The sequence below is a fragment of the Oncorhynchus mykiss genome, chromosome 9, assembly GCF_013265735.2.
Source record: "Oncorhynchus mykiss isolate Arlee chromosome 9, USDA_OmykA_1.1, whole genome shotgun sequence".
NCBI lineage: Eukaryota > Metazoa > Chordata > Actinopteri > Salmoniformes > Salmonidae > Oncorhynchus > Oncorhynchus mykiss.
Genome location: NC_048573.1, coordinates 13,071,137 through 13,086,846, shown reverse-complemented (window position 1 = coordinate 13,086,846; position 15,710 = coordinate 13,071,137). Strand labels below are relative to the sequence as shown.

At 45.7% G+C, this 15,710-nt stretch overlaps 1 protein-coding gene across 2 annotated transcripts; it reads right to left on the bottom strand.

Annotated features, from left to right (window-relative positions):
• Nucleotides 1-713: 713 nt before the first annotated feature.
• Nucleotides 714-15,451, bottom strand: si:cabz01101003.1 (ubiquitin carboxyl-terminal hydrolase CYLD). Of its 2 annotated transcripts, XM_036989167.1 has the most exons (16): nucleotides 15,330-15,451; nucleotides 14,518-14,741; nucleotides 13,674-13,949; nucleotides 13,115-13,498; nucleotides 12,801-12,906; nucleotides 12,093-12,556; nucleotides 11,734-11,899; nucleotides 8,197-8,338; nucleotides 7,741-7,863; nucleotides 7,484-7,575; nucleotides 7,161-7,224; nucleotides 6,841-7,048; nucleotides 6,651-6,759; nucleotides 1,913-2,031; nucleotides 1,574-1,781; nucleotides 714-1,320 (listed from the first exon to the last, which is right to left on the bottom strand). In XM_036989167.1, the coding sequence occupies exons 2-16, from the start codon at nucleotides 14,683-14,685 to the stop codon at nucleotides 1,136-1,138; spliced, it is 2,814 nt and encodes a 937-aa protein (XP_036845062.1). In that variant the 5' UTR covers nucleotides 14,686-14,741; nucleotides 15,330-15,451; the 3' UTR covers nucleotides 714-1,135. The 2 variants fall into 2 exon arrangements, with proteins under 2 accessions (XP_036845062.1, XP_036845064.1); XM_036989169.1 differs by lacking the exons at nucleotides 714-1,320; nucleotides 1,574-1,781; nucleotides 1,913-2,031 and adding an exon at nucleotides 2,039-2,426.
• Between the last annotated feature and the right edge of the window lie 259 nt (nucleotides 15,452-15,710).

Genomic DNA, 15,710 nt, shown 5'->3' with positions numbered 1-15,710 from the left:
TAAAAACATTACGGAAAAGGGGGTTAACGACATCATATAAAATTAGACACGTCAACTAACAAAACCCATCCCACGTCTTCAAGTCCACTCCAAAATACATCCCTAGCAGGCTCAGTGGCCTGTGATGACAGGGTTTCTTGCAAGGCCTCAGCTGTGAAATTATGAAAAACCAAAAAACGTTCAGCTGCATTCACAATGATTCCAATTTTCTTTGACATCCTCTCCGCTTGTGCTGTACAGTTTATGACCATTGCAATTAATAATACAAAGTCCACCTTTAACATGTTGCATTTCACTATCCCTCGTTTGATAAGAAACCATCACAGGTCGTGGTGGCTCTACTAAAATAAAACGTGATGATAATAATAATCATTATTATTTGGAGGGGTGCATATATATGTCCTGTTACACAAATAAGTGTGTAATGGAAATATTTTTCTTGTATATCCCAACTCTCCCTGAGACACCTGCAGGGAGTGGAGTCACAGCCAGGGTAAACATTGTCCAGCAACCCTGGAGCAATTGAGGTTAAGTGCCTTGCTCAAGGGCATAACAACAGATTTTTCACCTCGTTGGCTCCCGTATTTGAACCAGAGGCCTATCGGCTATTGGCCCAACACTCTAATCTCGGGACTACCTGGCGCCGATAAGCATTTAGGGCTATTTTTCATACACCAGAATCATATTTTGACAATAACATGTTTCAAACAACATTTTCATTATAATTCTCTTTAATATATTCTCATGGTCATTTTCTAAATCTATGTATTACAACATAACCAATATGGAATAAAAAGTGGTGTGTGAAATACAAATATGCTAATTATTTTGATATATATATAATAACATCATTATATTATATCAAATTATGATATTATATACAATTATTCATAATTTTCTTCTCAGATTTCCATTGAACATAAGGATAAAGTAAACAGAAGAGTGAAAAACAGGTTGTTCGTGTTGCAAAGGCACATTTGGGCAGTGGTTGTTGTAGGAGTCTGTTTCTGTGTTGCTTGTTGGAGGCACATTGGTGCAATACTGGAACTTGTGCGTGTGTTACTTGAACAGGCACAACAGTGGTTAATGTACAATACTGCATGTCACTCATCCTGAAGGCACATTGGTGTGTGTGTTACTTGTACAGGCTGAGCTCGGGGCTGTGGTAGAGACACATGTAGGAGTCACACAGCAGCCGGCGAGCGGACTCTCTCAAGGAGGCGGGGTCTAGCCTGCCCAGCTCCTCCGCCGATAGGCTGAGGTAGCGGCCCACCTCTGGACACGCCCTCACCTGGGGAATGTTGAAACCGTTCTCCCCGCCTGGCCGTAACCATGGAAACAGAACATGGCAACTATTATGGGATGTCACGATCATATAAATTAAGAGTTTCATGGTTTCGGGGGCTATTTGAGATTTGCAGTACTGCAGATTTGCATTTGCCCTGTAATCAGGGAGTGATTCAGATCTGGAACACCAGGTGAGTAGACTCTCTGGCCAATCAATTGACTAACAGGAAGAAATGAAAATAAGCTGCAGGCCTTAAGGCCCCTTTTTAAAGTTGACATCTCTCACCTTCCCTGTCGGCCATACTGTCAAAGAATAGCCAGTCGTTGGGGCGGGGTCCGTGCTTGACGAAGCTCACGTAGTGGCTGGTCTCGATACATGTCACAGCAAAGAGAGCCAATCGCTGACGAGTTCCATGCAGTGGGCCGGTCCATGGACCCCCAGCCACACCCACCTGACACGGACTGTGGGACTGGCGCTTCTTGTGGATGTGCACCTAATGGAAGGATGGCGGGAGAAAGAGGAAGGGAGACAGAGGATATTGGTCCTGCAGTGTGTAAGATGTAAGGGACTTTTGATGGAACTTTGAGAGCTGTACTATAGGTAATAATGGTGTGCTATGGTTACCTGAGTGTTGCAGGTGTGGCAGTACTGTTTGAGACGACCAGGTGTGATGTCCAAGTCGTCATAACACTCTAGACACTCCCATTCTGCTACTGCCTGGCAAATACTGCACTGTCTGAGCGCTAGAGAGAGGGGGGAGGAGAGAGAGACAGCGGGAGGGAGAAATAGAGAGGAAGAGATTGCAATAGGGTGAGGGAGAGAGAGAGAGTGAAGAGAAAGAGAGAGAAAGCATTAAATAGGTCATCAACAGGAAACCTGCCCGATAAAATGTCCTCATGTTTTAACATAGCAGGGTTCTTACCAGACGTACACCAAACATTAGGAACACAATCCTAATATTGAATTGTACTCCCTTTACCCTCAGAACAGACTCAATTGGTTGGGGCATAGACTCTGCAAGGTGCTGAAAGCGTTCCACAGGGATGCTGGTCCAAGGTGACTCCAATGCTTTCCACAGTTGTGTCAAGTTCGCTGGATGTCCTTCGGGTGGTGGACCATTCTTGATACACATGGGAAACTGTAATGTGAAAAACTCAGTAGCATTGTCGTTCTTGACACTAACCGGTGTGCCTGGCACCTACTACCATACCCTGTTCAAAGGCACTAAAATATTTTGTCTTGCCCATTCACCCTCAGAGTGGCACACATACACAATCCATGCCTCAATTGTCTCAAGACTTCAAAATCCTTTTTTAACCTGACTCCTCCCCTTCATCTACACGGATTGAAGTGGATTTAACAAGTGACATCAATATGTCATGGAAAGAACAGGTGTTATATGTTATATGAGTTTATATTGTAATGGGAATTTTAATGTTTGTGCTTTTCTAATAACCAATTTCTGTGTTCATGCAAGTGACCAATTTAAAGAATCCTCACAAAGGGTAATGCGTACGGCCCGGAAGTGGTCAGATGATGCGGATGCTACACTACAGGACTGTTTTGCTAGCAGACTGGAATATTTTCCGGGATTCATCCAATGGCATTGAGGAATACACCACCTCAGTCATCGGCTTCATCAATAAGTGCATCGATGACGTCGTCCCCACAGTGACTGCACATACATATCCCAACCAGAAGCCATGGATTACAGGCATCATCCACATTGAGCTAAAGGCTAGAGCTGCCGCTTTCAAGGAGCGGTAGCCCAATCTGGACGCTTATAAGAAATCCCGCTATGCCCTCAGACGAACCATCAAACAAGCAAAGCGTCTAAACCGGATTAAGATTCAATCCTACTACACCGGCTCTGACGCTCGTCGGATGTGGCAGGGCTTGAAAACTATTAATGACTACAAAGGGAAACCCAGACGCGAGCTGCCCAGTGACGCGAGCCTACCAGATGAGCTAAATGCCTTTTATGCGCGCTTCAAGGCAAGCAACACTGAAGCATGCACGAGAGCACCAGCTGTTCTGGATGATTGAGTGATAACGCTCTCGGTAGCCGATGTGAACAAAACCTTTAAACAGGTCAACATTTACAAAGCCGCTGGGCCAGATGGATTACCAGGACGTGTACTCAAAGCATGCGTGGACCAACTGACAAGTGTCTTCACTGACATTTTCAACCTCTCCCTGACCGAGTCTGTAATACCAACATGTTTCAAGCAGACCACCGGGTCCCTGTACACAAGGAAGCGAAGGTAACCTGCTTAAATGATTACCGCCCCGTGGCACTCACATTGGTAGCCATGAAGTGCTTTGAAAGGCTGGTCATGGCTCACAACAGCATCCTCCCAGACACCCTAGACCCACTCCAATTCGCATACCTCCCCAACAGATCCACAGATGACTCAATCGCACTCCACACTGCCATCCACACTGCCACCTGGACAAAAGGAACGCCTGTGAGAATGCTGTTCATTGACTACAGCTCAGCGTTCAACCCCATAGTGTCCACGAAGTGAGTTAGTTAACGTCACTAGGGTAGGGGGCACTATTTTTACCTCCGGATGAAAAGCGTGCCCAAAGTAAACTGCCTGTTACTCAGGTTCAGAAGCTAGGATATGCATATATAGATTTGGATAGAAAACACTCTAAAGTTTCAAAAACGGTTCAAATAATGTCTGTGAGTATAACAGAACTGATATGGCAGGCGAAAACCTGAGAAAAATCCATCCAGGAAGTGGGATTTTTTTATGTTTGTACTTTTCCACTGACTGCCTATACAATATCCCATGACTTAAGACTCAGATTGCACTTCCTATGGCTTCCACTAGAGGTCAACAGTCTTTAGAAATTGTTCAGGCTTGTATTCTGAAAAATGAGAGAGTAAGACCTCTCTGAGTGAGTGGATAGTGGAAAGTCCCCAGACCTGTTTACTGCGCACGACCGGAAGCGCACCTTTCTTGTTTTCCTTTTATATTGACGAAGCTATTGTCCGGTTGAAATATTATTGAATAATATGACTAAAAACAACCTGAGGATTGATTATAAACATCGTTTGACATGTTACCACGAACTTTAATGATACTTTTGGGATTTTTCATCTGCCTGTTGTGACCGCCTTGGAGCCATTGGTTTATTGAACAAAACGTGCCAACAAAACAGAGGTTTTAGGATATAAAGAGGGACCTTATCAAACAAAACTAACATGTATTGGGTAACTGGGAGTCTTGTGAGTGCAACCATATGAAGATCATCAAATGTAAGTGATTAATTATCACTATTTCTGACTTTTGTTACTCCTCTACCTGGCTGGTAACTGTTTGTAATGTTTTGTGTGCTGGTCGCTGTGCAGTCCTCAGATAATCGCATGGTATGTTTTCGCCGTAAAGCCTTTTTGAAATCTGACACAACGGTTGGATTAACAAGAAGTTAATCTTTAAGCCAATGTATAACACTTGTATGTTTTTGAGTTTTTATTATGAGCATTTCTGTTTTTGAATTTGGCGCTCTGCAATTTCACCGAATGTTGGCCAGGTGAAATTCCCTAGAGAGGTTAAGGACTCTGGGACTAAACACCTCCCTCTGCAACTGGATCTTGGACTTCCTGACGGGCTGCCCCCAGGTGGTAAAAGTAGGCAACAATACGTCTGCCACACTGATCCCCCTCAGAGGTGTGTACTTAGTCCCTTCCTGTATTCCCTGTTCACCCACGACTGCATGGCCAAACACGACTCGAACACCATCATTACGTTATCTGACGACACAACAGTGGTAGGCCTGATCACTGACAACGATGAGACGGCCTATAGAGAGGTGGTCAGAGATCTGGCAGTGTGGTGCCAGGACAACAACCTCTCCCTTAATGTGAGCAAGACAAATCAGCTGATCGTTGACTACAGGAAAAGATGGGCCGAACAGGCCCCCATTAACATCGACGGGGCTGTAGTGGAGCGGGTCGAGAGTTTCAAGTTCCTTGGTGTCCACATCACCAACTAACTATAAATGGTCCAAACATACCAAGACAGTCGTGAAGAGGGCACAACAACCTTTTCCCCCCTCAGGAGACTGAAAAGATTTGGCATGGGTCCTCAGATCCTCAAAAGGTTCTACAGCTGCACCATCGAGAGCATCCTGACCGTTGCATCACCACCTGGTATGGCAACTGCTCGGCATCTGACCGTAAGGCGCTACAGAGGGTAGTGCAAACAGCTCAGTATATCACTGGGGCCAAGCTCCCTGCCATCTAGGACCGATATAAAATACAGGCAGTGTCAGAAGGAAGCCCATAAAATTGTCAGACTCCAGTCACCCAAGTTATAGACTGTTTTCTCTGCTACCACACGGCAAGCGGTACCGGAACACCTAGTCTAGGACCAAAAGACTCCTCAACAGCTTCTACCTCCAAGCCATAAGACTGCTGAACAATTCATGAAATTGCCACCGGACAATTTACATTGACCCTCCCTCTCCCTTTTGTACACTGCTGCTACTCGCTGTTTGCTTGTTACCTATGCATAGTCACTTCACCCCCACCTACATGAACAGATTACCTCAACTAGCCTGTAACCCTGCACACTGACTCAGTACCGGTGCCCCCTGTAATATAGCCTCGTTATTGTTATTCTTATTGTGTTACTTTTTATAATTACTTTTTATTTTAGCCTACTTGGTAAATACTTTCTTCTTCTTGAACTGCACTGTTGGTTAAGGGCTTGTAAGTCAGCATTTCACGGTAAAGTCTACACTTGTTGTATTTGGCGTATGTGACAAATAAAGTTTGATTTGACATTGACTCTGTACCGGTACCCCCTGTATATAGCCCCGCTATTGTTATTTACTGCTTCTCTTTAATAATTTGTTATTCTTATCTCTTTTTTTTGTAGGTATTTTCTTAAAGCTGCATTGTTTGTTAAGGGCTTGTAAGTAAGCATTTTACCGTAAGGTCTACACCGGAACCCTCAGTGACAAATATATGTGACAAATAACATTTAATTTGATTTATCAGAATCCGCAATTTGGCAGTACGCCCAGACCTTGTTTTGAGAACGAACAAAAGATCTCTCAGTTTCAAGGTCTCATCTTAGAGAGAAGACTCGTGAGGTGTTGGTCTGTCACATGAATGAAACAAAATGGTAATGATAAATTAATTATGCAAATATAACTTGTCTGTGTATAGTCATATAGAAGACAACTGCTGGGACTGCCCAGGCAGAGCTCCTGATTGAAATGTGTACTATGGTGCATTGAGTTGGTTGGAACCTCTCCAGCGTGCTGACAATAAACAATGATTCATTAAGAATGACTTCCAGTGTCCCTGTGTAAGAATTTCCATGACAATATCTTTGGTTCTTACTGTCATCCAGCAGGTCTGTGATGTCGATGGTGAGTGAAGGCAAGATGGCGTCAAACATCTTGAAGTCCTTCCCAAACCTAGGCATGAGGAGGGGGAGGCAGGAAGGGGCCTGGCGGAGGGGAGAGTCAATCCATCAACACATCAACGTAGAGTTTGTTTGTGTATCTACTATGTCTTCTTGTGTTGTTACCTCAGCAAACTTTAGTCCCGCGTGGAGAAAAGATGTCTCTAACAGAGTCTGAACACTGGCCACCCTCATGAGTACTGCAGGGGAGGAGAGAGGGATGGGACAGAGGGACGGAGACAGAGGGACAGGGGAAGAGGGAGAGAGGGGAACGGATGGAGGGAAGAGCTGGTAGAGGTGACACTCCTGAGGCTGCTGCTTCTGTGTCACTGACCTGAAAGGAACGAGGGGGAGCAGGAGAGAAAGTATTTGTAAGAGAGAATAAGAGAACGAGAGAGAGGGGGGAGGGGGGAGAAAGAGAGGGAGGGGAAGGAGAGAAAGTATACCTGATCTTCAGAAGAGGTTCAACCCGGAGGAGCTGGAAAAGCTTGTTGAGGAACTCTTCTGGGTCTGACAGAAAGAAGACAGACGTGTTTAAAAACACTCACTACCAATGTTCCCTCAAATATCAGCCTGCGCAGAGTGGCACGAAATTCAACTTCACTCAACTTTCTAGAGTTAAATAACACTATCAACATTTCCCCTGAACACAGTCCCTTTCTGTCCCTCTCCATCCTACTGACACGGGCGGAGAGACAGATGGACGGACAGACAGCCAAACACCCTCTCCCACGGACGGACGGACGGACGGACGGACGGACACACACACCTTTCTCCTGGTTTGTGAAGCCTGTGTCACTACTCTCAGCCTCCAGTAGTCTTCTCAGGGCCATGGTTTTACTGGCACATACATAGCCAAACCTGAAAGATACACACATAGCCAAGTACATTCATAAAAGCTATTCAAATTCACTATATAAATACAAAGTAACACTGATGTACAACAGAACAATTTAAATCACAATATATGCCTATACATAAACATCCATTGTGAAGGAACACACACACACACACACACACACACACCTGCGTAGCGGGTTGACTATCTCACAGCGAAGCAGGTCCTGGGCTTGGCTGCAGTGGGGGCCGTCTGAGGGGTTCGAGGGCCACAGCAACACCCAGTCTACTGAACTGCAGCACGAAAACAGACTGAGGGGGAGAGAAAGGGGGAGCGAGAGGGGGGAGGGGGAGAAAATAGTTTAATTAACATGAATGCATCCAGCATACCTTCTAGTTTAAAAAACAACCTTAGATTCGACATGATTACATTGCCCAATTTTACATTTTTGCACACACAAAAAAGCATTTGACTGCATTATCTAATCCTTAATTCGGTTCTATCGGAGTGTTCCGGTTCTAACTGAGGGTTCCGGTTCTAACTGAGGGTTCCGGTTCTCAACATCCTATTACATAACTGAATAACAATTATTGGCTTAATAATATCACAAACAGGACGGAGAGAGAATGCCAGCGTATGGTCACCTGAATAGTGAGGCGTCCAGGTAGCAGGAGTTGAGGTGGCCTTGGATGCCTCTCTTCCAGCCCTGGTACATATCTCTGGCCTCGTCCCCCTGGACTGGAGGGGTGTGCTCCTCGACGCGCTCACTGCCCCACTCGGCAAACGCTGGTGGTTGGATTGGTCATCATGTTACATGGTATGGAGACACACACGCATGCACACACACTCACACTCATAGAGACAAAAATGTGTCACACACACACACGCAAACCCTCAGACGGATGTAACTCACCCCTGCTGAGACTACGGCTTCTGGGATGGAGAGAGCAGGAGGCCAAGAAAACAGAGACTCAACGGGGCGGGAAAGGGAACAGAAGGGAGAGAGCCGAGAGGCACCGCAGCTAGCAGAAAGAGGAGGAGGCAGCTAGGACTGTTTCGGTGACCGTCTTACCGCCATACCGGCGGTCACGAGTTGTGACGGCAGTGATTGTGTAATTAGGCTTCTCCATGCTGTGATGCTGATAATGGTCATTGGTAGCCTACCAAACTTGCTAACTGGTACTCAGCACTCTACTGTCTAATCACTCTGACATCAATGCAAATCTAATCAAACACTTCATGGGAGCCCATGAGCTCATGTTGCGCAACATTTCTATAAGCTATTAAATTGTGTGAGAAAACAGAGTGATGGCATCTATTAAAAAGAGGAGGATCACATCAGCTTTCTATAGGCCAGGCCAGGTATTCCCAAACTGGGGTACGCGCAATGCCGTCTGAGGTACGCCAAATATAAATGTGATTCACATAATATATATATATAATAGCCCCCCCCCCCCCCCCCCCCCCCCCCCCCCCCACACACACACACACACACACATTTTCAAACAGTGCATTTATATTTTCCAACGGCGCTATACATTTGGGTGAGGTTTTTTTCCTCGCCTGAATAGCCTTGTTTCACTGCCAAAAATAAAATTGGTGGTCAAGATACCAATATCTAATATACCGTATCTGTACTGATGGCGCAAAAGCCATGACAGGGAGACATAGTGGAGTGGTAACACGCGTGCAAGCAGTTGCTCCCGACGCCACTTGGGTACACGGCAGCATCCACCAAGAGGCTCTTGCTGCCAAGGGAATGCCTGACTTGAAAGACGTTTTGGATACTACAGTGAAAATGGTTAACTTTGTTAAAGCAAGGCCTCTGAACTCTTGTGTATTTTCTGCATTATGCAATGATATGGGCAGCGACCATGTAAAGCTTTTACAACATACAGAAAGAAGTGCGCTGGTAATCAAGGGGCAAAGTATTTAAACTTTTTTTGAATTGAGAGATGAGCTTAACGTTATCTTTACTGACCATAATTTTCACTTGTCTGACTGCTTGATGATGACGAGTTTCCTCACGCGACTGCCTATCTGGGTGATGTTTTTTCCCTCGCCTGAATGATCTGAATCTAGGATTACAGGGACTCTCCGCAACTATATTCAACGTGCGGGACAAAATTGAGGCTATGATTAAGAAGTTGGAGCTCGTTTCTGTCTGCATTAACAAGGACAACACACAGGTCTTTCCATCATTGTATGATTTTTGGGTGTGCAACTGAACTCAAGCTTACGGACAATGTCAAATGTGATGAAGCGAAACACCTGAGTGAGCTGGGTACGCACTTACGCAGGTACTTTCCCGAAACGAACGACACAAAGAACTGGATTCGTTATCCCTTTCATGCCCTGCCTCCAGTCCATTTACCAATATCTGAACAAGAAAGCCTCATCGAAATTGCAACAAGCAGTTCTGTGAAAATGGAATTTAATCAGAAGCCACTGCCAGATTTCTGGATTGAGAGTTTCTTGCAATGGCAAATTGCGCTATTAAGACACTGATGCCCTTTGCAACCACGTACCTATATGAGAGTGAATTCTCGGCCCTCACAAGCATGAAAACTAAATACAGGCACAGATTATTTGTGGAAAATGATTTAAGACTGAGACTCTCTCCAATACAACCCAACATTTCAGAGTTATGTGCATCCTTTCAAGCACACCCTTCTCATTAACCTGTGGTGAGTTATTCACCATTTTTGATAAACAAATAAGGGTTTATATGCAAGATGGCTAAATAAAGAGCAAAATTATTGATTATTATTATATTACTATTTGTGCCCCGAGATCTTTGAGCTCTTTGTCACTTCCCACGAGCCGGGTTGTGACAAAAACTCACACTCATTCTTATGTTTAATTCATGTACTGTATAGTGTGTGTGTAGCAGGCTTACAATGATGGCAAAAAACAACATTTGAGAGTGCGCTGACCCTGGTGCTAGAGGGGGTACGCAGCTGGAGGTTGAATGTTTGAAGGGGTATGGGACTATACAAACTTTGGGAACCACTGGGTTAGGTCTACTATATTTATTTCTAAACTTTCATAATATTAAGTACATTTCTTCTCTTTGCAACAGTATATATATATATATACACACAACGGTATATAACCTACCTGGCTGGCATGAAAAGGAACCACAGGGGAAAGCAACCTTCATTTGCTATTTAAGTGCATAGATTACATGTATTTCTTCCCCCTCTATCCCTGTTTCGAAACATAACACATTTCACACATATGTCATTTAGTATATGTAAAGACATGATTAAATCAAGAATAGTGTGATGAGTGACAATATTAGCCTATCACTTGTGAATGACGCCCAACTTACGGCAAGAAACAATGCCTTTTTTAAAATAATATTTTTATCATAGGCCGCACATCTCCTGTAGCCAAGCCCATAAGCCTACATGTTTTGATAAGGTTTGTATCACAATGAAAGTGACCAAATTACTTTTTTAAAGGAAGCACATTAAATCTGCCTAGAAGGCCAGCATCCTGGAGTCGTTTTGCGGGTACTATTTAATGAAGCTGCCAGTTGAGGACTTGTGAGGCGTCTGTTTCCTCTGGGTTGAGAGCTAGGGTATTCACAAGATAAGTAGAGTCTTTGTATAGGGCTGTGCTTGAATAAATACAGGTGGTGTACTTCCTCTCAAGGGGCCACTGACCAAAATAGACCCAATGGTTTCCTCTCTTGGTAACTGTGTGGTTCATGCTTGGTGTGTGTATGAAAATGTCTTAGGTGTGACTATACCTCTTCCGTCCCGTAGGACACTAGGTCCCTTTAGGGTGAGTAACTTCAGGTTCACAGGTGAACGGTTTGTGACGCGCACCCGTGGGTGTTAAACTAAAAACAGTTGCAGAGAGGAGAAACTATACTCTCCCTCTAGTTCCCCTGGTCTTATGCTTCCCCTGGTTGCCCTACCCCGGAGTTGGACCCCCGGCTGAGTGCTTTTTAACAAAAAAATGTTTCTCCCACTCCAGCTGTCGGCCGCCAAGAACTACGCCGGTGCCGCGGCTGGAATCAGCGGGTTGCTGACATCCGGACTGGGCTGGAAGGGCGGCACCTGTAGGTCATAGACCTGAAGCAGTGGGAACCTAGGCTAGCTCATTCATCTCAAGGGAGTGGCGTGAGTCGGGCAAGACAACACACACACACACACACACAGATAACACACCTATGGAGTTGCAGCGCTCCACCTGATTGACTGGTGTCTCAGGGGCAGGGAATCTGGAATCCCGCCTGCAGTTCCGGAGTTTGACGAACAGCCCCTTGTTGGCAGGGCAACGGAAGTGGCGTTCGCCAAGGTAACTGCCGTCTGTTCCAGCGGTCAGTTCCTGGTCCTGAGTAAGTGGATAAATATGTTACGAACACACACTAGACATTTTTTGAGTTAAGGGTGCCTTAGTTGAAAATGTTTGAATACCGTTACTTTACAACGTTGTCATACACTGATTGACTTGACACAATTACAGAGTTGATGGAATTACAGGGAGTTGATGACACACAGTGACAGTGTTGACAGTGTTACCGTACCAGCTCAATTCCTGACACCAGTTGTGAAACTCCAATGATTCGTCCAATCCAACGAATCACTCCAAAAAGAGGTGGGTCATTCACCTCCACCATGGACCCCACCTCCAACTCAACCTCCAATCCCGCGTCTCCGTTCTCCTCAGCGTCCAATCCGTCACCTCGACCCGGAGAGAGGGGACCGGGCGAACCGTTCAAGAGCTGTGGTTGATCGGTGGCGGTCGGGGAGGGCAGGGTTTGGGGTTTGATGGTGGGAGGGGTTGGGGGAAGGGGGTGAGGTTTCGTGAAAGGTTTGGGGCTGGGGAGGGGTGGAGGTTTTAAGGCCAGTTTGGCTGAGAGGAGTTGGGGGGGCATCAGAGCGATCTTTGGGGTGGAGGCAGGTGAGGATACAGGAGCAGGTGGTTGGGTGGGTTTGAGGACCGGTTTGGGGTTCTGGAGGGGAGGAGTGTGGCGGCGTGACCTTGGTTCTGCGGGGGGGTCAGTAGAGGTCAACGGTCAAACACAGCACACAATTCAAAGCCCAGTAGGAGGAAAATGAAAGAGAATCAGGGGTAAAGGAAGGGAGGACGTCAGTCATCTAACAGTCATGATTTTCCACAACGTTTTGTTTTCCAATTACACCCTCTCTCATAACTGTCATAATAGTAACTCAACAGTAAACCAAACAGGATCTCTGATCTGCCGTAACATTTGAACCAGGGAGTGACGTACCAGGGGACACCTTGGAGATGGGTAGCAGGCAACCATACAGAGAAGAGGAGATGGAGCACAACTTCTCTCCTTTATATGAGCCATCCCAGTTACCAACCGCATTGTCCTGCGTATAAACAAACTGATTAGCGCAAATATACAGGAAACATTGACTGTTAGATGAAGAATATAGCCTAAACATGTGTGAATGTTATCCACAAAACACTGTATTTTGGGTGTCTTAATACACAATAATGACTATAAAATCTAAAATGTGTATAATCACACCGATTGTATTTTTATATACAGCCGCACCCTCCAGCAGTAATACTGACCAGCAGGATTCCTACGAACACCCCAGTGGAGGTCCGTCCAGGCAGGGCCCCACAGAACCTCACCTCTCCCCCATGGACAGTATCCTCCAGAGGGAAGCACACCCTGTGGCCCACCTGGAAGGGTGGTGGGGAGCTGGGGTTTCGAGCCAGGACTGGGACTGGGGCCAGGCTGGGAGACGATTCGGCCGTTCTAGCAATGATGTTACCAATGGGGGGTTGAGGCTGAGGAGGAAGAGCGTTGTTGTGATGGTCGTCATTGGCACGGGACCAGCGTCGTAGCCTAATCTGATTGGCCGGTAGGAAGAGGGCGGAGGCTTCGGGACAGGTGAAGAGCTGGTGGCCTTTGTAAGAACCATTACTGTTGCCTCTACCCACTGCTGAGTCCTGAGAGAGAGAGAGAGAGAAAGCTAGACCCGAGTCATTTGACAATTTTGGTAACTACTATGTGACAGTGGCTAACTAAAATACAAGTAAAATGATTTTCAAGACAATCATCAAAGAGTGAAAGTTTGTTATGATCTGTTGTCTATAGCTAAAAACACCACGTTAGCAACAATACCTTCAGCTGCACCCCAAACAACACAGCAGTACTTCCTCTGGTCAGCGGTCCTCGATACCTCAGCTCCGCCTCCGCCAGCTCTCCTGGTTGGCCCATCTGGACATAGAGGGGGGTGCCTAGGGGCAAGGCAGCCAATCGGTAAAGTTGCTTGGGGTTAATGAGCAAATTGAGGCGGGACTCTGGATCAGATACAGGCTCCAATAGGCCGGTCAGGTCGGTGGGGACTTCTATAAGCAGCTGTTTGTCAATCTTTACCATACAACCATAGTCTAACACCTGAGGGAGAGAGAAAGAAATGAGAGGAGTGTATAACTTGTCAATCTTCAGCTGCTTGACAGTCTTGACATACTGGCATTGTCAAATACCTGATGGAGAGCGAGAGAGAGAAAGAGAGAGCGAGACAGAGGGTGGTGGGGGACAAGGAGAGAGAGGAAGCGCGCGAGAGAGAGAGAGGGGGGAAGGGAGAGAGAGAGACGGAGGGTGGTAGGGGACAAGGAGAGACAGGGAGGGAGAGCAAGAGAGAGAGAGGAAGGGAGAGGAAGGGAGAGAGAGGAAGAGAGAGAGAGGAAGAGACAGGGGAAGGGAGAGAGAGAGGAAGGGAGGGAGAGACGGAGGGTGGTGGGGGACAAGGAGAGAGAGGGAGGAAGGGAGAGAGAGAGAGAGAGAGAGAGCAAGAGAGTAGGAGAGAGCGAGAGAGGGATGGAGGGTGGTGGGAGACAAGGACAAAGAGAGTGCAGAGAAAGAGGGAGGGAGAGCAGAGAAAGAAAGAGGAAGAGAAGAGAGAATATTCAAACACAAGGAAGAGAGAAGACAGGCGTGATAAAGTATTCATTCCTTTTCTTACCTTTACCCACAGTTGGTCGCCCCTGCTCCTTCCCCCCTCTTGCTCCTGACAGAGGTTCCCGCGTAGCAGTCGGATAGTACCTTCCAACTGGTCCTGAATCTTTAGGTTGGAGACCACCAAGTACATCTTTGGGGGTTGCCGTCTCTTGTGGTCCTGGGCCCCAGACATTGTGCTGTGAGTATGTGTCCTCAGTTGAGTAAGCTCACCTATCCATCAGCCCCAATCTGTGTGAATAGAGCAGGTGGGTGTATCTCGTGGCATTGATGGTGCGGTCACTAAATGGCACAACATAGCCTCAAAAAGGTAGATTATAAACTAGTTATAAAACAACCTGCACATTTTACCATAACCTAATCTCGGACCAGAGCTGAATCTCGCGTGAATGTAGTTACAGGATTTTGGGCGTCTAGCAGACGTATGCTTATGGCTAGAAAGGATCCCGTTTTTGTCAGATTAGACTTTCCCCAATAGGTAGGGAGAATTGACGTAGCTGTTAGGGGAATCAAGCTAATTAAGGTTAGGAAAAGGGTTAAGGTTAGCTAAAATATATATATACTTTTGACGTAAATTTGACAAAAGCTGGAATCCTTCTAGCCATAACTCTACAACAGCCCACATCGCAATGTTGAACATGTCTGGTAGCTACGGTCACGCTACCTGACGAATCTGACGCGTTACTAAATTAGCTACCAAAACGAGTCATTCTACCTCACAAACCATGACGAATAGGAAACAGGTGCCATATCGGTTAAAACTCGACTGAAACTAATATATTTACACATTATTTGACAGTTAATAATAACAACACTTACCATTTTCACCAACTTTTAGATCAACCAAAACTTTCATATAACATAACTCACGAAATGTCCCAAAACAGAATGAGGACCAATAACGAGCGAGAAGAGTTTTACATATAAATCGTTCTGGCCAGTCAGAGAGGTCTGTGGGTGTGGCTTAAACAGAGGGGAAATTCCACAGCTCTCAGTTCATGTCGGAAACTGACGTATCGAGAATAAAAAGGTAGGCCTGGTTCTTTGAGCTTCATGACACTTTGAGTACGAACTAATAGGCTACACATTATTATCATCTTACTAAAGTAGTAATGCACTACCAGTATTTAAAGAATTTGATTGCTTAGAAGTAATTACAAAATCTCCCACATCTAAGTTCATTTTTATATGCATTCATTT